Raw genomic sequence first — 22452 nt, 5'->3', positions numbered from 1 at the left:
TCATGAATTAACCACAGAGGAATATATTGTTAAATGCCTCTCTGTAGAGCTCTGCCTTCACCAGTTTCTTGAAAAATTGGAGAAAGGGGGCCTGGCATACTTCCAATAGAAGTCTATTCCACAAGGATTGGGCCACCACTGAGAAGGCATGCTTCTGAAGAGACATTCTTCTCACCTCTCCTGCTGAGGCCACCCTCAGCAGCAAGTTCTGAGATGACCGAGTGAAACAGGTGGCTTTTCTTTGAGGTAATACTCCAACAGAACAGAACAATAGAATATCTTTGACTTTATTCTAAATGCATCATTTTTATCTCGCTTTATGTTATATAGAGATATAGAGTCAAAGATAGTCTATTGTTCTGTCCTTTATATGCTGTCAATCAATCATGTGCTGTTCAGTCAATTCTGACTTATGGCAACATCTTTCCCAGGGTTTTCCAGAGAGAGAACACTCAGAAGTGATTTCCCAATTCCTACTTCTGGGGAGGGCACACTCTGGGACTGTGCAGCTTAGCTTCACAGGTTGCCTCTTGGGGATGTACATTGGGGACTAAAACTTTATGCTGGGTACATTTAATTGGTGTGTTTGATAATTAACGTTTCTTTTGTTTTAGCCATACTTGCTGTAAGCATAATTTTTAGTAGAAAAGGAAGATAAATACAATAAATAAATAAATAAAATAAAATAAATATGAACTTCATGAATAAAGTACTGTACAATAAAAAAGGCTATTGAGATAGAATCAATAATAGACAATTGGTGTGAAGTGCCATCTTCAAAGACTTGTTATATTGTTACAGGTGTAGTGGTATGTCCCAGTGTTTCCCCTCTACCCAAGCTTGTTTTTACTTACAGGTGTCCACTATTGCTTGGGCCTTTATTGGCTATCTTTAGCCTGAGTCTCTACTAGAAGCTTTCACAGACTTTGGAATCTAGGAGCATTCTCTTTCTTGTTAACCCTAATTATCTGTAGAAAACAGAGGCAGTCCACGATGGTGCAATATGTTAAACCAATATCTATTGGAAATGAATTTTGAGCCAATCAGTAAAATACAGTTCATTTCCAATCTATTTCAAGTAAACGTATCAATCTGGATTAGATATGGAAAAAATGTCTATTTCTGATCCATGTCAATTCTGCATGTGTTATTCATAAATCTAATCTGACCTGCATTCTGTATTAGTGTATCATTTTTTAATCTACATAAAAGTGCACAAATACATACATATGTAAACATGTATTTTTAATATACTGTTCTCACAAAATACATATTTGTAGGTGTATTTCTAGATGTATTTTATTGTAAAACATGGATTTTAAAACATTTGAAAAGATAAACTTTTAAATCTAAGAATTCAAACAAGTGCACATCTTGAAACATAATTAGGTTTTGACCCACATGTTAGTCTGGGATATCAAAATTAACAAAAACTGAATTCATCAAGCATCTTTCAGATAATCTGGGAATTCATTAGTCAAACCACAGAAACTCCTTTCTTCTGGGAAACCCAGTTTAATTGTAAGTATAGAGGACCAACTTGTCAAGGCAAAAATGTAAGATTTTTTTCAAAGTGGATACAAAATACATGCAGTCATTTTAGGTACATGTTCTTTATACTCACGCCCTGCAGTGATTAGCACAGTACACAACCTGAGGACATATGTGTGAACTCAGTTCTGCTATTGCAAAGTGAAACCACTGCCTGCATTTCTAACTGATCCATTTGTTGGGGTATAGATATTTAGGAGACTGATTTATATGCAGGAAGTAGATGGAAAGGCAACTAGAAAAAGAAATGCAGCTGCAATGCTTAAGCAGCAGAACAGATGCAGAATGAAAATAAGATAGAAAACTCCAACGTTTTGTGAAACCATTATCATTGCTTTGATGTTCTTTCTGAGAGTGTGAGAGAATGGGTCATGGCACAAAATATTCTACTGGCGATGAATCTTTTCTCTTGGCAGAAATCCAAAAATTAAAATGTAGGCTTTTGCGACTGTGGAGTGTAATCTGTCAGCAGGGAAACCATGACAGCCTACAAGAGAGAAGAAATAAGTGGAATAATCCATCAAACTTGGAAACGTTACTATGTGCGCATGAGCAACCTGAGTTTTCCTACTGCCAAAGAGGTAAGAGGCACAGAAATGTGCTGCTGCTGCTACCCAGTCCTCACTGTTTTCACCTCCTTCTATTCCCTCATCCTTCATCTCCCCTCCCAAATCCTCTTCAACTCTCTTCCATCTTCTCCAGCAACTCTTTGCTTGCCTGCTCTTTCCCTCCCACCTGCTTTGCTCCTCTGCTCCTTGCTTAGGGAAGCAGCCACTGCCACAGAAAACATCTAACGTCATAGACCATTTCTAACCTGAACATGGTATTTTTGCAATAAAGCACTGCCTGTGCTTGGTCCATAGGCGGCCTTTGGCCAGCAAGAAGACTTTCTAGATCAGTGGTAGCAGGAAGTCTCCAGGTAGGGGACCAATGGAATTTGCCATTCCTGTTGTGCTGCCACCAAAGGTGGATGCTTCGGTCTGTCTAACAGGTGGGTTGGGCCTTTCTGTACATAACTAGCTGAAACCAAACTAAGTGTGCAATTGGATGGCACTTTATCTCATAGTTTGGACCATTTCTGGCATAGTCAGGTTTAATCTCGTTTCTGGTAACTACTCAATGTGATAGCAATCGTGAACCAGCCTTACCCTTTCCTCTGGCTTTTTGGACCACTTGCACCATTTGGGGCTACTGTGGGGGTGGGGGTAGGACCACTTTATTTTAGTCCATACTTATGTGTAATCACTGGTAGTGAATCCAAGTGGCATGGGTAGGTGTTTTCCCCAACAATTCAGTGCTATGCCACTTGGGTAGCAAATAAATGAAGTGATTAGTCACTTATCTATGCATTTTTTAAATCCAGCTTTCCCCTGCACCCAAGAGAGGGTGTGATAGGAAAGGATGGGAGGGGAATTCTCTTTCTTTTTTCCCTTTTTCTTTATATTCTACCACTGTTTAACTACAGTGGCAAGCCAAAGATGTGATATGTCACTTAGCAATTAATGGGGGAAAGGTCTAGCTTTCCCTGCTCCCAATGGAAAGAGGAGACATAAGAGGAGCTAAAGGGGGATCTCTTCCCTTCCCTTCTCTCTCTCTTTCCCTTTACATTCCAGCACTGTTCCACTTCAGAGGCAAACCAATTAAGTGATGTGTCACTTAGCAATAATTATTTTAAAAAATCTAGATTTCTTCTGCTCCCCATATAGAGGAGACAGGAGAGGAGGCAGAGGCATGGAAGCTGAGAGGGAGGAACAGGCTAAACAGGGTCACTGTGAGGTGCAATGTAGTTTCTTATCCCAAAACCCTCTGATCCTTGTGTGTGGATGCATGGATCATTCTAAATCTCAAACTGTGTTTAGCCTGATCCAACCTGAAATAATTTCACTGTGTAGTCATACACTAGCCTTGCACCTTGTCATCTGCCTCTTTAAAAATTCAAAAAGTACAGCTAATTAGCAGCCCAAGTAAGCTTCAGTGACCTATGAATCACTGTATAGGACTACAGATGTTTGAAGGTTTGTGTACCACCAAAACCAGGATTGTTGTTACATTACAGCTTTCACTTTCTATACACTATTTTAGCACAATGACATGAGTGGATGATATTACAGCAGCAACATCCACAGTTGCCTGAAGACTACCAAGCTGTGTGTGGCACAAACAGCAGTGAATTAGTTGGCATGAAGGCAGAATAAGAGGTAACCCCAAAGGCCTTTTGGGTCATTTCTGAGCTGGCTAGATCAGTGTTGGTCTAGAATTGATCCATTTTAGTTAGCAAAGTTGCAATTGCCCAGGTAGGATAGAATAAGAGTCCTTTGGCAGAGCAGCAACATAATGCCTGTCCTGTGTTGTTCAGATCTATAGGATTAGAGCACTCCTACCATAATTGTCCATTTCCTGTTTTCAGCCTCCTGAAAAACAAGTGATTGTGGGGAGTAAAACACTTCATCATCAACTTCTTCAGGCTTTCTGGGCAAGCAGTGTAAAAATGTCCAGTCAGGAGCAGCCAGTTCTCCAGTCTAAGGACAGAAAATAAATATAGAAATCTAAGATAAGCTACATGAGTAACAGAAGACCACACACTTGAGTTGAAAGCTGAAATGCTGTGCACCCTAGTCTATTTGTTAAGACTGGATTCCAATTTCAGCAGCTCTGCTTGGGTCACGGCAAAGGTCTAATAAGCTGAAAGAACTGTGTAACTATTCTTCTGCTGGTTGTTTTTCCCCTCCATGGTTGTTACAGTAATTGCTCTCATACTCACTGCTGTGTGACCCATGAACAGCCTGTTTTAAGCTCTGTACTCTGTGGACTAATTCAGTGCTAGGCAGTATATTTATCCCCTCTGTGTACATTCAGTGTTCACGTTGTTTCTTTCAGTGCCAACACAATTAAAAAAAAACATTTAAGAAAAAACACAAATATTTATTTTATCAAATTCCTACACAACAGAATATATATGTTCCATGAATATCCCTACCTTGCACACAACCAGCTATCATGGATGGATGGTGGGAGCCCCACACTCTTGAACCATTCATGTATTACTTAGCTGATTTGAGGACCACAGAGTAAAGCAGGTTTTATGTCTTGTGCTATGCCTCTGTATGTAACGCAATGGTGAGCTTTGACAGTTTTATACAGTATTCTTAAGAAGTAGAGACAATCAGAATATCATGTGAGGGGGCAATTTAATTGCATAGAGCCTGCAAATGGGAGTTACAGTACTACTGAGAAAATCTCATACTGTTGTATCATTCTTAGGAGATACATATGCATATATGAGTGTGTGTATGCGCACGCACACACACACATGCACACACACACCAGGTGCACATTCCAACTGGAAGTACTGGATGATTATTTTTAAATACTTTATCTACATAAGCACATCAAGTACACTAATATATACTATTTGCTACTCTAAAATAATGTATTGATTAAGTTCTATACAGTATATGGCATATACACAAACATCCCACACCAGTGCACAGGCAAAGCACTTGGAGAAATACATCAGGGAAAGAGTGAAGTGACCCGAGGAATACTGTATATCAGGAGAATATTCCATTTATTACAGTCATATGAAACTCACTTCATTTATACATTGAAACATTTCTACATTTTCTTTCCTTTAATCCAGTGGTTCCCAAACTTGGTCCCCATGTATTCTTGGACAAGATCCCCCAGAAGCCTTCACCTCTAGCTATACTGGCCAGAATTTCTGGAAGTTGCAATCCAAAGAAATTCTGGGGACCTAAGGTTGGGAACCACTGCTTTAATCTATGTAGTTACCAAGGCTACAGTATGTATATATATAAAAAAACTTGATGACCTTTGATGATGAATAGCTTAATTTAAATACCCATCAGTTTACACACTATATTGTAGTTTTTTTTTTCCTGCAGAGTTGCTAGTGGTCCTGAGGTTAGAGTCCTGAGTGTGCATTTACCTTTGCACTTCCTTCCTTTACCTTTTCAAAGTCCTTTTCTTTTGCCCCACGACAGTCATATAGGTAGTTACGACTAACACTCCTATAAGGGCCAGCAAGTGGACCAATCATTCAGTTAACTCCTGGCAGGCTTGTAAGCTCAAAATGCAGGTCAGTGTAATCAAGAAATACTGATACCAGGTCCTGCCTCTACCTGGCCTCACCCCTAATCTCATACTCATAAACTTGCATAATTATGGAGCTAAAAGGTATACAAAATATCATCAAATTCAGCCCCCTGATTAAGCAGAAAATCCACAATTAAAGCATCCCTAACAGGTAACTATCTAATCTCTTTTTAAAAACTTTCAGTGAGGGGAAATCCACCACCTTTTGAGATAGTCAATTTCACCATCAAACAACTCTTATCGTCAATAAATTATTCCTAATATTTAGATGAAATGTGTTCTTCTAAGTCTCCCAGATCCCTTTCACACATCTTGTATTTATGCATATAATTTTTCCTGCTTAAATGTAGTTTGTTTTTTCTCTGTTGACCACTCATTTTGTTTTGTCTAGTCATGCAGTTTATGAAGATCATCTTGACTCCTCATTCTGTTTTCTTAAGTATTAGCTGCCTCTCCCAGTGTGATCTTCTATGCAGATGTCATGAATATTATATCCACTCCATCATGTGTTACTTATAAAGCTGCTGAACAAAACTGAGTCTGCGACAGAATCCTGTAGCACTTAGTTATCACTCCTCTCCAGGTCGACAGGAAACCTTGCTAAATAAGCCATCAACCAGCTACAAATTTATCCAACAATAGCACTGCCTAGCCTACATTCTACCAGTTAGCCACAAGAATATAACGAGGGATCTTGTCAAAAACCTTGTTGATATCAAGCTATGCTACATTCATGTTGTTCCCATCTCCAAGCTTGAATGGAAAAAGAGAGAGCTAGAATTAATCAAGCATGACTTGACTTTGAGAAACCCATACTGAGTCTTAGCAATCACTGTATTCTTTTCTAAGTGCTCACAGGGTGACTGTTCAATGATATGTTCTACAACCTTTTCTATTGCTCCACTTCCCCTTCCTTTTGTTTTGAAGATGGCGATGACATTTGTCTGCCTCTAGTCTTCAGGGACCTAACCTGTACTCCAGAAATTCTCAGAGTTTGTAGATACTGGCTCTGAGGTTACATATCCAAATATCACCCTCAGATACCTGGATGGAATATCGTTTCTCAGCTTTGGCATCAGAATAAAATATAGGTGGATCAATTGAGTACATTCTATACTGCTACTATGTATACCAATGTAATGTTTTTAATGGTAATAAGTACCTATTAAATCATGTCTTAAAAGGCCACATCTATTTTTCTATATCGATAACTCATTATATATTATATATGAACAAAGGTTCAAGCAGTTTGGAGCACATCTATTACTAGTATGCTGAGAAATGAAATCAAAATATGGTCAGTATATCTACTGATTTTAATACAGAGAAGGTTTTTTCATGTACTTCTTTAAAATATTATTGGCTTGAGTTTTCCATTTCAGGAAATCAGTTTCTAAGAGGAACATTTCAGCCAAATGATTGGCATGTACTACATTCTGTATATTTATACAGTCACATGAAAAAGAAAGTGCACCCTCCTTGAATTCTATGGTTTCACATATCAGGACATAATAAAAATCCTCCAGTCCTCAGCAGGTCTGAAAATTAGGTAAACATAACCAGAGATGAACAACAATATATGAGATATTACTCCATGTCATCACCATAATCTTAGAACTGCAGAGCTGGAAGGGACCCTATGGATCATTGAGTCCTGCTCCTGTCAGGGAGGCCCAGTGGGGAATCAAACTCCCAACCTCTGGCTCCACAGCCAAATACTTAAACCACTGAGCTATCCATCATGATTTATGTTACAAAAATAAAGCCGAAATGGAGAAGCCATGTGTGAAAAACTAAGTGCACACTTACTGCTTCCACAGGAATCAAGAGACTAAGTAGTAGCCAGATGCTGCTAACCAAATTGATCATCAGCTAGTGTGACAATCCCTATAAAAGCCAAAATTTTAGTAATGTGTTGGTCTGGAGCCTCAATTCAAGTCCAGGCCTCAATCCAACTGGAATGCTGCGGTGAGACCTTAAGAGAGCTGTGCATAAAAAATACTCATGAACCTCAATGAACTGAAGCAACATTGTAAAGAAGAGTGTGCCAAAATTCCTCCACAACAATGTAAGAGACTTACAAAGTCATACAGAGAAAAATTACTTCATGTTATTGATGCTAAAGATGGTTCTACAAGCTACTGAATCCTAAGGTGTACTTAGTTTTTCACATATGGTTTCTCCATTTTGACTTTATTTTTGTCAAATAAATCATGACATGGTATGATATATCTAGTGTTGTTCATTTACAGCGGTTCCCATCTCTGTTCTTTGGGTGGAATTTATCTGCAATGGTTGTTGTGGGTTTTTCGGGCTCTTTGGCCATGTTCTGAAGGTTGTTCCTCCTAACGTTTCACCAGTCTCTGTGGCCGGCATCTTCAGAGGACTGGAGTAGCACTTCTCCTGTCTACTCCTGTCCTCTGAAGATGCCAGCCACAGAGACTAGTGAAACATTAGGAAGAACAACCTTCAGAACACGGCCAGAGCCCCATGACAACCATTAGATCCCTGCCGTGAAAGACTTCGCGAATACATTTATCCACAATGTTCGTTTTATTCCTTTTCCTTGCTCTCCGGATGCATTCCATTGATCCATTGATCCATTTGTTAGTTACTGCTCTCTGCTGAAATGAACTGACCTACCATGCAAGTTCCTTCCGACTTAATGAGAAGGCATAATTGATGAACGGATTGAATCTTCCTTTTTCATCTCCTCTCGCTTGGAAAGTTTACTAAGTTCCTCAAACATGAAGTAAACTTGTGCATGGGCAGAAACAGGACGGATGAGTCAGGCCCATAAGCATTAAGATAAAAAAATTTGGCTACTTTTTCATCACCTATCTTGGGTGGTATGGGAAATATAAGTAACTCAGAGATGTTCTTCAGCCATACTAGGAAAGGAAATAGTCTCCAAATTGTACCTTCTGTTTGAAATAGGAGACACTTTTGTGGCTAATAGCACAAATAGTCCCATCCTTTTATGAAATAATCAGGAGGAGAAAAAGGTAGAGGTACCACGATGGATAGCGTTCCCATTCAGAAATTAATCCGTGCAAATTTCAAGAGATTTAGCATGGAAATCACTGCATGTGCAATAAAAAAATTATTATTTATGAACTGAATGTAAAGTGCCACATGTTCATAGAGTGCACGGGGCACAAACAGATGTGGATAATTACATGTCTTGCAAGAATGCAAAGGTGCTTTAAATTTAGCCAGCCAGCTCCATTGAATTCTCCCAATTTATCTATACTGCTGTATTCCCCTATGTTGCTTCACACTACTCCAGAATATCCTCTGACCTTGGGAGCAGTCTGGGACTTGAGCTGGGAGGCAGTAGGCAGGCAAGTTCCAGAATTCTGCTTGTTTACTTTTAGTTCCAAGCAATAATGAATTGACCAAAAAAGTACAATATCTCTATTCAGTTCATTGGCAGTTGCTCATTCAGGGCAGCTCCAGTAAGCTGTGCATATTTATTCTTTTTAATTTCTATATTTTTCAAGGGCAAATGGTGAATGGTGGAGGACATCCTGGCCTGGAGTTCCTTTTCAAATTTTAGGAGCCTCATGACAAAGTGGTTAAACTGCAGTATTACAGCCAAGATTCCATCTCAGGTAGCCAGTTCGAGGTTGACTCAGCTTTCCATCCTTCCAAGGGTGGTAAACTGAATTCCCAGCATGCTGGGGTGGGGGGCAATCTGTAGTTTAATTAATTGTAAACTGCCCAAGAGTGCTTTAAAGAGCTATGGGGCAGTATATACACAGCATGCTTTGCAAATATAATTTTTTTTCTACATTTCCACAGCAGTAGTGCAGGGAGACAGAAAGGCTCCTTCTGCATTCAACAAGGAATCAGTTACTGCTATAATATTCCACTGCTACCAACTGTTGCTTCAGAGTAGCTATAGTCAGTGTTACAGCACGCTATGATAATCGGAGATGTTGATACAAAAAAGAGAGGTTTTTCAAGGTTTTTCATATTACCTGCATTGTGATCTGGTAACCTTGGAAAGCCCTCAGTCTTCTCTGTTTTTCTTCTTCTTGTCCCATGCTTATCCATGTATCTGTGATCAAAACATTGGCTCCTTTGGCAGCTTCAGAAGGATCAGTGGTGAGGAACAATTTTGTGTCGTACTAATAGGAATAAAGACGAAGAAGTGAGCTGAATTCATATGGCACACAGAAGACACCATACTTCAGATCTCATACTCATACCTTTCTGGAATACTCTTCAGCTACTTTGGTTACCATGGGATTTGGTTCAAAACCCTGTAAGAAAAAGAGAAATGAATGCTACAGTGTACTCATTTTTGCTACAAATATTGATTGGCGTTAAGTACTCTTGCAGAAAGACTGGCCATAAAATGCCTGTTCTTTCTTCACGCAGCAAAATCAAGACAGAAAAATATTTCTCAAAGTGCCAGTGTTGATTGTTCATCAGAGCCTAATGTGTTTCCAGAAATACTGCTTCCTTGTTGTGGGTAAATGATACAGCTTTGGTACACTCTGTTTGTACCAGAAGAAATCCATAAGGCCCAAGAAACATGGGCATTTCTAGAAGAAAATTATTTCAGTTTTGCTGTCTGTCATCAGTACTTTCCCTCCTTCCTTCTGATTCTTCTGCACATAATAGTTAGAATTATAGAATTTCCTATGAAATACATAATAAGGCTATCATCTTAGATGAAAGGGGTAAGACAATGTTTCCTTTCCTTTTTTCAGACGTTATAACTTCGTGTTATTTGGGGCCATATGATATCCTGCATTACATTATTCTACCTTCAACAGAGTATGTAAAAATTACTCTCTTCCCAGCTGCAAATTTTTCTTACCTTTGGAGTAGCTATTTGCAGGTCCATCCCAAATTTAGCCGCGCTCAGCATAATAGAGTTCAGGACATTATTGCCATCACCTATCCAGCTGAGGGTCAGTCCTTTCAGAGACCCATAGTGTTCCTGTTTTTAAAAAAAGGGTAATACAGAATGGGAACTCTGATCTTTGCACTTGAGGAGCAAAAGATAAGAAGACAATGACTGATTTGGGCTGCCTCCTCGTCATAAGAGCACAGTTCTCAGAATTTGTACATTTTGGAGAGTATCTGTTAGGTTCAAGTATCGTCTAGGACTTTGGCCACAAGAATTATTCTTCATCCACTGGTTGCCAATCCAAATCTCTCTTCATCGCCTTGCAATGTGAGTAACATTTTAGGGTATTAACTTTACTACGTCAGTATAATTACAAAAGCCACTGTCCTGTTTGAATGACTATGCAAGCAACAACAATCATGGAAGCAGATTTGGCTAAGTGGTGAGGTGTCTGTTACATGCCTTGCAAGCAACAGACATCTTGCCATTATCTGAATCCACTTACAGTATATACTGCTATTGCATCTACAGCAATTCGCAACAGAATAACAGCTACAGTTATTATACTTGTACTATATTATCCTTGGTAACAGTGTTATTGTTGCAGCCAAGAGTAGATGTATGCACAACTGCTTATACGCTGACGGATAATACCCTCTTTTCTCATTTTTAAATGATAGCCATTCATTGTAATTGTATTGTGCCTGTTCCGTATCTCTACAAGCATATGATTCCACTATGTGTGTATGCATGTGGGAGAGAAAGAGAGGATGTGTAAAAGAAAGAGATAAAGAGTTATATGACTGGGGACCTTGGTGATTTCTGCTTGCCTGTGATCAGAAAACATTAGTGTTTTATTTATATCAAATAAAGAATCTGCCACATTCTAATCTGCAACTTGCTTTTCTTTCTGTCTTTTTTTTTTTAAAGCATAGTCCAAGATTTCTTCTTACAGTTTTGGAGGTGAACCTCAAAATTTATGACCAAGGAATCTGCCAATGGTGCCTGAGCAAGGTTTCCAGTGATCAAGACTGGGTTTTCCATGCTTTCAATTGTTCCTTGTAGTAACATCTATTACTACACATTATGCAAAATAACCCAATAGGTTTGTTTTTAAATAATATATTCAGATACCATTATGACATTATGACATTTCCTGAAGCACAGATTAGAATAGCCCTTAATAAAAGCAGTAACCTGCTACCATATGCTGTACAAACAATGATTTATTTGCTCTCTATTAAATATCTCTAATATGTCTGGAGGAAACGGACATAGTTCATCGTAGTTCACCATTCGTCATGTTTTAAATCCCATCTTTTTGTTCATCCTTCTTTGAACCACAGAAGCTAAGACAGAATGAAATATGGTTGGTAATGTAGCTTTCTATGCTGTTATTCCATGAGGTAACTAGTGAAAGGGTAAATGCCAGCACAGCTAGAAGGAAATGGACTGTTACATGAAAACAGTGACTTATTTGTGATTACTGAAAATCTGTCAGCTCTTGATACTAAAGGTGGGAAGCAAGGTATAAGTAGGGGTAGTAATCAGACCAAAAATAAAAAATTGTGGGAGTAATTCCTTTCACTTTGCATTGTAATTAAATAATTATTTCATTGTATTAAGACATTATGTATTTCTAAGCAGCTCATAAAAGCTGACTGCAAACCAGCTTCTTGGATTTTTTATCAACAAACTTTGCTCCCCCTTTATTGTGTTGGTCTTGAACAATGTTTATGCTAGAAAAAGCAAACAGTTGAAAAGCACACATTTAATGAAAGCACAATGTATGCACAGTTTAATGCTCCCATTATATGTTACATTTCCTGCATGAATACTTTTGTGCCTCCATGTACATTGGAAAATGGCCATCAGAACTTAAACTGGCTCATTCATTTTGTCAAAGAAGTGACTATATAGTCTGTGCAGCAAATTTATTTTTGCCCTGAGTATATGAATCTTTCCCAAAGCAGACGTATAAAGGATGAACAATAGGTGTGTGTTCACAAATACTGGGTTATGTACGTTGAGTCATATCTGAGTAAGGATACTGAAGTATGTGTGCAAGTGTTTGAGGATGTATACTTCTTTACTACACTTTATATGTTTCTGCACCAAGTACCCAAGTAATGCTACCTTCCTTGACAAGATAGAGACATTAGCCATGTAAACTGTGCAGCTGCTCAGAGACAAGGTGAAATAGTGATCGATTTTCAGGTGTGAGGGTCAAATCACCTTTAAACCCACTTATTATTTATGAGAATATCTGCTTGCTAATGTGAAAGAAGCATATGAAATGTTAACAAATATGAGTAGACATTTCAAAGAACAACAGAGTGATTTAGAAACTCAAAAGGTCCCATTGAAACCTTCAGTGCTGACCACATTTACCAATGATTAACTGGCAATCGTTTTTTCAAACATGCTAGTAGTGAAAGAATCATCAACCATTTCTTGCATACTGGGTTAGTCAAATATCCTGAAACAGTGCATGTGCAACTCTATAAAAAGACCAGAATGTTCAGGAGAAGAAGTGAGGCACGGCAGAACACTGTGGTCAGCCAGGCACAGAAAGACTTCGGCACATCTAAGAGGCCCCACTGCCATGGCCCCCAGTAGCAGACTCCCCACATTGAGGGCAGGAAGACAGCAATTCAAAGGAAATACCAGCATGAGAGAAGGACTTGTCTACAGAACCAGCCCCAGGCATTCCTGCTGCCCAGGAAGATCCAGCACAAGATCTTGGCAGCTTTCCTTGGAGTCCAACTGAGAAGCCCCAGGAGAAGACTATCATTTCGTCTCCGGGGGGGGGGTATTCATATTTGAATACAAATCTCTCCCCACAGGTGCAGATAATGAGGGTCCGCCCCCCCCCTTAGGCTAGACTGGCCACTCACAATTCCACCACTGCTGCAGGCTCCAGACTCCCTTCCTATCGCTCCAGAGCTTGCAGTGGATTAGCCACTCCTGGCAGAAGGCAGGATTATGAGCCTCTCTGCCAGGTCGAAGAGTAGTTAATCCATCATGGACAATGGAGAGATAGGAAGGGAGTCCGGAGTCCATAGCAGTGGCGGAACTGTGAGGGGTTGGTCTGGCCCCAGGGGCCTGGATCCTCATTATCTGCACCTGTGGGGGGATATTCGTATACAAATACCCCCATCTCTAGAGTCAATACATTTTGAGGCAGGCTGGCCACTTTAAATAAAGAGTCTTTGCTTCCTAGTGACAGAGGTAGTCATCCACATTCAGATGCAGCTACTGTATATTTAAAGATCAGTCTGGATATGATGGACTTGTAAAAATTCTGGTCTGGGGCCCTTGGCAGGCCCAACATTTTGGGTACCTGAGAGGAAGAAAAAAATACCACCAATGCACACAAGACTATCTTTTTATAACCTGCAGGCTAAGATATGAAAAGAGTAATAGCCCAAATCATTAGTCACAACAGAGTAAAAGAAAATGCTTACTTTTATAGGGAACCTATCCCATAGTAAGCAAAGATCACAAGATAGGGTCCAAACTTATTGAACAGTTGTGCACAAATAGTTCTTGTGCAACCTTGTAGTGATGATATGTTTACAGTCTCATGATGAGTTGTGACACATTTATACAAACATCAGACATATACTGGGTATATGGTTTCATGAATATGAAGTAGGATACAATAGATGTTTAGTATTTTTGGAACAAAGAATTAGGTTTTCTGTAAGCACTTCCAGTCTTTATCTCTCATGTTAAAATGTCAGTTCATTTGTTCAAACAACCTATGTTTCCTGTCATTGGAAACTCTGTTCTTATCTCTTCCTCCCTGTCTTAGCTCCCAGCTGGGAGACAGGGACTAACATTCTTGTGGTGTTTTCAGCAGGTTGCGGGGTGTTTCTCTTGTGTGAAAGAAATAGGTTTAGGGAGAAATGCTAGTGAATTACCTGCTTTATACTAGCCCGTTTGCAGTTAAAGTATCATAGTAATGGATACATATTGAAAGGAAAAAGAATTTTATATCAGATTGAAAATACACCTGACTTTTGGTACTCGTAACTCATCAGCCTGAGCATCAGATGGAGCTTTCAAGGATCCCACCTGCTTTACTTAGCTTTTTGAGTAAACCAGATCTTTGTGTTGCTTGACATGATCTTATATGTTTGACTTTGACTTACCAGAACTTGAACCTTGCCAGGCATGCTTCACTTCGCCTTACTTATGGAGAATGGAGACCAGAAACAGCAGTTTGTCTAACGCAGCGGTCCCCAACCTTTTTGGGACCGTGTGCTGTTTGGGGGTGTGGCCTCCGTGTGCGGACCTCTTGGGGGTGGGGGCACCCCTGTGCTCACGGGTGGGCGTGTAATGCTCATGGAAGGGCGTGTCATGCTCATGTCTAAGATACAATGGTGCTTCTGAGGAGAGATACCTGTTCAATAAAATGCTATGTGCAACAACTCTGAGTCAAGTTTCTTTATTAGACAAGGTAGCTCAGGGCCATGCTCAGGGAGGGACACAAATCCTATTTTCATTGATAATGATGGGAAGGGTGGGAAGGAACGCATGGTTTGCCAATCATGAGCTGTGTGAATGAGATGGCTCATGAGGCTGAGGGGGCTAGGAAAACACTGGCATGGATACAGGCTGGTGCCCTAATCATCAGTCAGGAGGTAGGGGTGGGCAAGATATCATTGGGATGGATACAAGCTGGCCTCATCAATTATGAGCCAAGAGGCGAGGGTGGGAGGGATTTAAATTGCCCCCCCCATCATGAACCAGGAAGTAAGGGACAGGTGGATTGACAGTGGTAGGGATTCAAGCTGGCCCTCCAATCATAAGCCACAAATTTAGTATTGTAGAAGGGACCCAAGCTGCCCAATCATGAGTAAAAACAGAAGGGAGAATCCAAGTGCAAACTCAACATTACCCAACCAGGAAGGAGAGCAGGAAGATGGACAGTGAAAGGGCCAGGCCTTGAACTGTGTAGAGTTGTGTAGAATTGTGTAGAGTTGTGACAGAAAGACAACAGACTATAGGATCCCTGGAAAGCACAGCCTAAGAATTCTTGCCTGAAGTATAACTTTACACAGCTCTAGTCACTAACCTTGCCACTAATCATGAGCTAGGGCAGGGGGAAGAGGGAGTAATGTGAGGCCATCCTATAGATCAATAAACAGAAGTTTTCTTTGGCTGCCTCCTGTGGTTCTCTCAGACAGTGGGGTGGGTGGACGTTTAAATCAGAGAAAGGCAGATTTCATGGGGGCACTCTGATTGTACCAGATGCACTAGGAGGGGCTTAGCCTTCTATGGCGCAAACTGATGTTGCAATGGGTTTCATGGCAGCTGCAGAAAGCATTTGGGGGAAATAGCACACTGTACCTTTAACAGGCATCTCCCTCTTAATTGTGAGAGTATGATTCAGCCAGCCTAAGGCCAACCTGGCTAGTTAGGTTTGTGCCCTAAGTCAAGACGAGAAAAAGAAAGAAAGGTTTATTTTAATGCTAACATTTTCTGAATTTGGACCAGGGTTCTGTGACATAAATAGTGCTTTGAATGGCAATTAGTTCTCCAACATCTTCTAATATTCCATTCTTGACTCTTGACCTAAAAAGGAGTAGGTAAATAGCTCCGCAACGTTAACTAAGATAGTTAATGGATGCTCATTTGGAGATACTACTTATCACTTATGAGTTTATAAGAAAACCAAAACCAAAACAGCCCAACAGCACCCCATGCGGAAGTATTTATGATCCACAGGACAAGACTTTTATTTCACTCTTGCAAGCAGCCTGGTTGGGCTTAAGAGTGTGAGAGACATTTAAATAATTATTGACATACCGCTGAGGACATAATGAGAGGTGTCACATGACCTCTGAGGTCATATGATTGCTGGAGCAACAGTGCTCTAAGCTCATGACAGTTGGTCTTTGCCCACTTGCTGCTTTCCTGCCTCAACAGCCATTGGGAGCACAGTGAGTTAGAGAGACCTTGGCTTTTCAAAATTACTTACATTTATCTTTCATCTGAGCTTAACCATGGACTTTCTCAGCCATTTAGGTTCAACGGACAGACTGCTTCCTGTTTTGGCTGTAGCTCTGGAAATGACATTAAGGCGTTGCCTGGGTAGTGTAGGTTTAAGATGGTGAGATCTGGCAGGGCAGTTGATGTGATACTTTTGAGAGGTTGCTGTTGTTTTTTAATGAAGATAAATGGGTTTGTTAGGGGGCATCCAGATGTAAGCTGGATTTCAATAACAGACTTCCCACATAGATGGGAAAGAATAGCATTTGTGGGGATCCTTTTCTGGGTGCCCCCTTTCTGATGGAGCCGTGAGTATAGTTGTTGGAAATGAAACAGAAATGTTTCATTTCTGAAACATTTGCCCACTCTGCATGATTAATCTTTTACATGCAGAAACCTTTATTGGCATTACAGGGTACAGGGAGTACACAGGATAGTTACATTCCAATACCGGGTGGGGGGAAGGGTGAGGTTGGGATTATAGTAGGCTAGGTTCAGAGAGATTTATAGAGGGTTTAGGGTAGGGGGAGGGGGGAGGGGAGGTCTTCATAACAGTTAGAAGAAAGTCAGCAACTTGACTGGTGATAAAAGGCGAGAAATCACTCAGGAGTATGGGGGTAAGGTCGGGGATAAAAGGGGAGAGGGAAGAGAGGAGTGGGCCTAGTAGCCACTTACGGGGGATGTTGTGGGATGGGCACCGGAGTAAGATGTGGTCCAAGGAGTCGGGTTCGGATGCACAAGAGTGACACAATCTGTTGGGGCGGGGGATTCGAGTGAATCTCCCAAGATGGGCTGCAGATGGAAAGATATTCAGCCTAGCGAGCATAAAAGCTCGTCTTTTTTGAGGGTTGGACAATTGGTTAAAATAATTGGAGGGGCGGCCAAGGGAGGGGGATAGGCCAAAAGCAAGAGGAGAGCAGGTGGGGTTCAATTGGGAGAATAGGGTTGCATGTTCAAGGTCATAAAGGTTGGATCTAATGATTTGATATGCTGAGTTGAGGTTCATGTCGGCGAGAGTTTCGACAGAGAGAGATAATGACAATAGTTTGGCTTCTATGAAGTGAAACCACGTAGAAGTGTAGGGGTCCTTTAATAAATCTTGTAGGATCGAGTCAGAGGGGGTTAGGAGGTGAGTTCTGAGCCAGAACTTGAAGGTGGTGGTCCAGGCTAGGGTAGAGGGTAAGTGGATACCCAGTTCTAGAGTAATGGTGGAAAGTCTGATAAGATTAGGGATCCCGAGGATTTTCCTAAGAAAGGAGGCAGCCACCTTATCGATTTCAGAGTTTGCTGCCTCGATCCAAATTGGGACTCCATAAAGTAACTGGGAAATTGTCTTGGAGTATAAAATTTTGGTGGCAGCAGGTACATACTGATTACCAGAATGAAAGTGAAAACGGGAAATTGCACTGAGGGAAAGAGAGGAAGAAGCGATTGCGGAGGTGCGGTGTGGGCTCCATGAGTGCCGAAAGTGGAAAAGAATCCCCAAGTATCTGAAGGTCTAGACCTGTTGGTATGTGGAGTTACCAATTCTCCAGGGAGACGGGGCCCAGGATTTGCCAAAAACCAGTATTTTGGTTTTCTCTGAATTTATGGTTAGGTCGTTGCTGGAACAGTATTGTTGAAAGGAGAGGAGAAGCTTGCGGAGGCCCAATTTAGTGATAGAGAGGAGAAGGGCGTCATCCGCATACATAAGAAGAGGGGTAGACGAGTTGTTTAGAGCAGGGGGGGAAAAGTCAGTGCCAGTTAGGGAGGAAGGGAGGTCAGCGAGGAAGAGGTTGAATAGGAGAGGGGCTAAGATACATCCCTGGCGTACGCCCTTTTGGCTAAGATCAAGTGCATGATTAATCTGTATATTTCATCCCTCGCATTCATTAGATTGTATTCAGTTAATCTCCTTCCTTAGTAACCATAATTAGAAAAAAGTTTTTGTTTATTTTGTTCAGAAATGAACAACAGACCTTTTTACATATTGTTTCCGAGTCTGAAGGGTTCCAAAGATTATTGTGTCTGACATATTTACCCATTTAATGTGTTAATATGCCAGGATCTATTGACTTGTTCAGCTTAATAGTTCTCTTTCTGGGCTGATTTCTCTTGTGTTTATTTCCATATTCATAGTGTTAATTACTTACTCAAAATTTAAAGAGATAGTGGTTTATAAATGTTAATACATATCACATAACTATCTCCTAGGTAAAACAACGTATCTTATGGTTCGGCACTGACCAGGTAAGGGATCAAATCTCAATTTAGATTTATTTATTTTTTACTACCTTCCCAAGACACCGACCAGGTAGATCAAACTTAATTTTGGTTTATTTTTTCCATTTTTACCACCGTGTGCTCTGGTCCATGGGGTCACGAAGAGTCAGACATGACTTAACGACTAAACAATAAAATAGGTTGTCGGCAGAAGAGGTAAGAAAATGTTTGGGAGGAACACAAGGTCCTAGCTAGACCTGCTCTCTCCCATATACACTTTACACATTTCGTCTCCATCTTAACCCAGTCTTCACAGTCCCTACATCTGAATTCATCCTCTATCACATTGACCTGCCCTCCCCACACCTCCCTCCCTCCAGCAACCGACAGAACATATTTCAGTGAGCTCCCAAAAAGCACATGGGGTCCTACTGCACCCAGTATCACAGCAACCAGGATCTAGCATTTCACTTGCTGGGATGAGGGGTGAATAAGGTATAGTCCCATCCATTGCATGTCTTAGTTCTAGACAATTGGATGGATGGCGGATAGGGAGGTTTTTCTTCTGAGTCTGTGGCCAGCTGGGTATGAGCTGTTCAGGGGACAGCTCTGACCAGGGGCTTGGGACTCACCCGCTTAGGATTGGAGAGGGGGTAAGAGATACAGCCTGCCTCAGGGATCCACATGACATCCAGGCTCCTCTGCAGGATGAGAGTGATTGGAAGTGAAAAGCAATAAAGTGTGGCCCTAGTTAACTCCAACACCTGTGTCTGTCTCTTTATTTCAGGAGTGGGTGGGCAGAGATTAAATAACAGTGGTGGAGGAAAACAGTGAATATTAATTTCATCAACTTTAAAATATCATGTGAATAAATCTACAGTGTTTTGGAAATTCATAGTATTACTGTATATTCCAAAGTGTCAATAGTCAGCAAGGGACCAGAGCGGAATATTTTAACTACAAAAATTCTCAAATGCTTTCCAGACAGTTTACATGTCTCCTCTGCATTTTCTCTTTTGCATTCTTTTTCAACAGCTCCACAGTTCATCCCAAAAGCAGTCTTGATTGCCACCAGCAAAGTTCCATATCCCAACCCTCCAAATGTAGGATATCCACAAGAATAATCACAGGCCTGACACTATACTGATTTCCTACTGATTCTGCCTCTTATCACACAAGAGGTGAATTATCGAGACAGGCCTCGCATGATCAGCATTGTTGATTTATCAAGAAAACATCAAACAAGGGGCATTTACAGTTGGACATAAGAAAAAAAGCTCTCCTCTTTCTCTTGATCCTGAAGGATAGAGATCCAAGGGTTGGACCCTTATAAATTTTAAACAGAAATTTCCAAGAGCTGCAGATGGAGATGGTATTTGTAGTGATCTGTAACAGATTGTTACCATTGACCATACAGGTAAAAGGTAAAATGAATGGAAGAAGCAGTGCAGGAGGAATAATCAATTATTGGTCTGGGTACAACACAATATCATTGTTTAGAGTTGTTGCATGCATGGTCAGAATGGCCACAATGACATCCAGCCTCTAAAAGGAAAGGGATGAGAAGACCACTGTCTCTTCAATTGGGCGTGTTGGAGTAAGATGTTCCTTGCTTAAAAATTGAATTTCCTTTTTTCCTCTTTCAGTCTGCATTTGGTTAAGCAGAAGGGGATGGGTGATTCTGAAGTCATATACTGGGGAATGGAAAGGAATGGTGGAGTATTGGATGGTAGAGCTCTTTGTGGTACATGGTGGGTCCTACATTCAACTAAACTACAATCAGGGGCTGAAGACAGAATTCTACTCAGACTGAAGCAAAACTGCTCCCTTTCAGTCTTTGGTGCTACACATGTTCAACTACTGGGTGACGATAACAATATATTCTGAAATATGTTGTGTTCTGCCTACATGGAAGAAACAAATATAAAATAGGCTTTGTTCTGTTCTACTAGATAGCAAGGTTCCTTTCCTTTTTGTTTGTTCCTTGTTCCTTGTTGGCCGTGGCTCTTCAGTCCCGGAAGTGGTGGCAAACAAGCAGCAGCAGGAAAGTAAAAGGAAAGGAAGAGAGAGGGAGGGAACGAGTGACAGACCATCAAGATGGACGGATGGATGGGCATGAGCTCTCCGCGGAAGGCTGCGAAAGGAGATGGGGGAGGGGAGCGTGTGCGAGAAGGCTTTTCTCTCGGCATTACCCCCTCCTGCAGCACATTTGGGCAGGGAACGGAAGATCACCAGGCAGAAGGAAGGAAAAGCGCGTGGCCAGGTGGCGAGCGGGATCCCTCCTTCACCTCAGCCATAGAGAGGACAAGGTGACAGCAGCAGCAGCCGCCTCGCCAGGTGACCAGAGAAGAGCGGGAGGGAGGGAAGAGAGAACTAAATGTAGAAGCTCCAGTGGCGTCAAATCCCTGAGGGAGAAGACTGCCGGGCAGGGAGAGGGCTCCCCTTCTGGATGAGTGGGCACTTCGGAGGGGCAGGCAGGACCCAGCCCCTACAAAGTGGGGAGGAAGCCCCACGCTCGCCAAGTAGGTGCTGTCACTGCTGCTTCCGCTCCAGGTTGGCCTGAAATTAGAAGCCAGGCAGATTTTGAGAGTGGGTGGGCGTGTCACACTTGCGGGTGGCTGTGCTGCGCTCGTGCACATGCACACAAGGGTGACACGCCCCTCTGCAAGCATAACATGCCCACCCGCAAGCGTGAAATGCCCCTCCACAAACACGACATGCCCCCCCGTGCGTGCAGGGGGGTGGAGATCCATGTCCGCAGCCCAGTTAAAGGAAGCCCATGGACTGGCGCAGGGCCGTGGACCGGGGGTTGGGGACCCCTGGCCTACGGTCATCAAGTGAATCGGATTCTGAAAGATTCAACCCAGCAGCTTCTCAGAATCTGACTCACATTCCAGTTTTCTGCACCAGACTACTGTCTAGGTGGCTTTCACATCTCAGCTACTTAGGATTTATATCTGACGTTTTAGAACTGTGGTTCATTTAGTGCTAAGTTGTAAGTCAGGGAAGAAGATTACATTACCTGAAGTGTAAGGTAATCAGCTAAAATCTGGATAGGGTGGTCAGAATCTGACAGTCCATTTATCACTGGTATGGTGGCCTCATTTGCCAACACCTCTAGATCAGCATGTTTGTACACTCGTGCCAGAATTGCATCTGTCATGGTTGATAATACCCTAGAGAAAGCAAGGAGAATACAAATCTTATTCAATCTATCACTAGAAAGAGTGTAGCAGAGGGGCTTTTTTTAGTCCTGCAGCCTCGATAATTTACAATGCTTGAATAAGTTTAAATACAGATTCAAGTGAAAGAAAAGTTAACCAATTAAAACATTTGAGAAACAACTAATGCCACACATTCATGAGGAAAAAATATACTAAAAGCATTTTATGAAGAAGTAGCCAGGGGCAGCAAAAATATCAGTTAAATGTGCACAAAGACTCTAAAGAGATTCATATGCAGAGCAGGTAATAATCATTCCATATTTCCTTGGAATTCAACCTACTTCATGTCATGAAGCACAAACAAAGTAAAACGAACCCTAAATCTCAATTAATTATAACAGAATTCTACACCAATCACATCTTCCATTCTTATTCCTCATTATAGGACACTATATACAAGAGGGCCCCTGTATCTGTGCGGGCTGTGTTCCACAATTTACCATGAATGCCTGAAACTGCAAATAGTAGTGAACCCTACATACGATGTAGAAGGAG

At 41.3% G+C, this 22452-nt stretch overlaps 1 protein-coding gene and 1 long non-coding RNA gene across 7 annotated transcripts in view; one reads left to right on the top strand and one right to left on the bottom strand.

The window, feature by feature from the left end:
* Window positions 1–17988, top strand: part of LOC144588189 (uncharacterized) — a 488638-nt gene extending 470650 nt beyond the window's left edge. The window contains exon 2 of the long non-coding RNA XR_013543582.1: window positions 16925–17988. This is a non-coding gene — a long non-coding RNA (uncharacterized LOC144588189). The remainder of the gene's footprint in view (window positions 1–16924) is intronic.
* Window positions 1229–22452, bottom strand: part of OTC (ornithine transcarbamylase) — a 37229-nt gene continuing 16005 nt past the window's right edge. For all 6 annotated transcript variants that reach the window (XM_020783867.3, XM_072994240.2, XM_072994241.2 and 3 more), the window contains 6 exons: window positions 21756–21909; window positions 10499–10621; window positions 9882–9935; window positions 9651–9800; window positions 3933–4070; window positions 1229–2038 (listed from right to left, as the gene is read on the bottom strand). In XM_020783867.3, the coding sequence (XP_020639526.3) occupies window positions 1979–2038; window positions 3933–4070; window positions 9651–9800; window positions 9882–9935; window positions 10499–10621; window positions 21756–21909 (679 nt within the window). In that variant the 3' untranslated portion in view covers window positions 1229–1978. The remainder of the gene's footprint in view (window positions 2039–3932; window positions 4071–9650; window positions 9801–9881; window positions 9936–10498; window positions 10622–21755; window positions 21910–22452) is intronic.

This window comes from Pogona vitticeps, chromosome 3 (assembly GCF_051106095.1).
Source record: "Pogona vitticeps strain Pit_001003342236 chromosome 3, PviZW2.1, whole genome shotgun sequence".
NCBI lineage: Eukaryota > Metazoa > Chordata > Lepidosauria > Squamata > Agamidae > Pogona > Pogona vitticeps.
The sequence above is the reverse complement of the archived record's forward strand: the minus strand, read 5'-3'. Positions and strand labels throughout refer to the sequence as shown.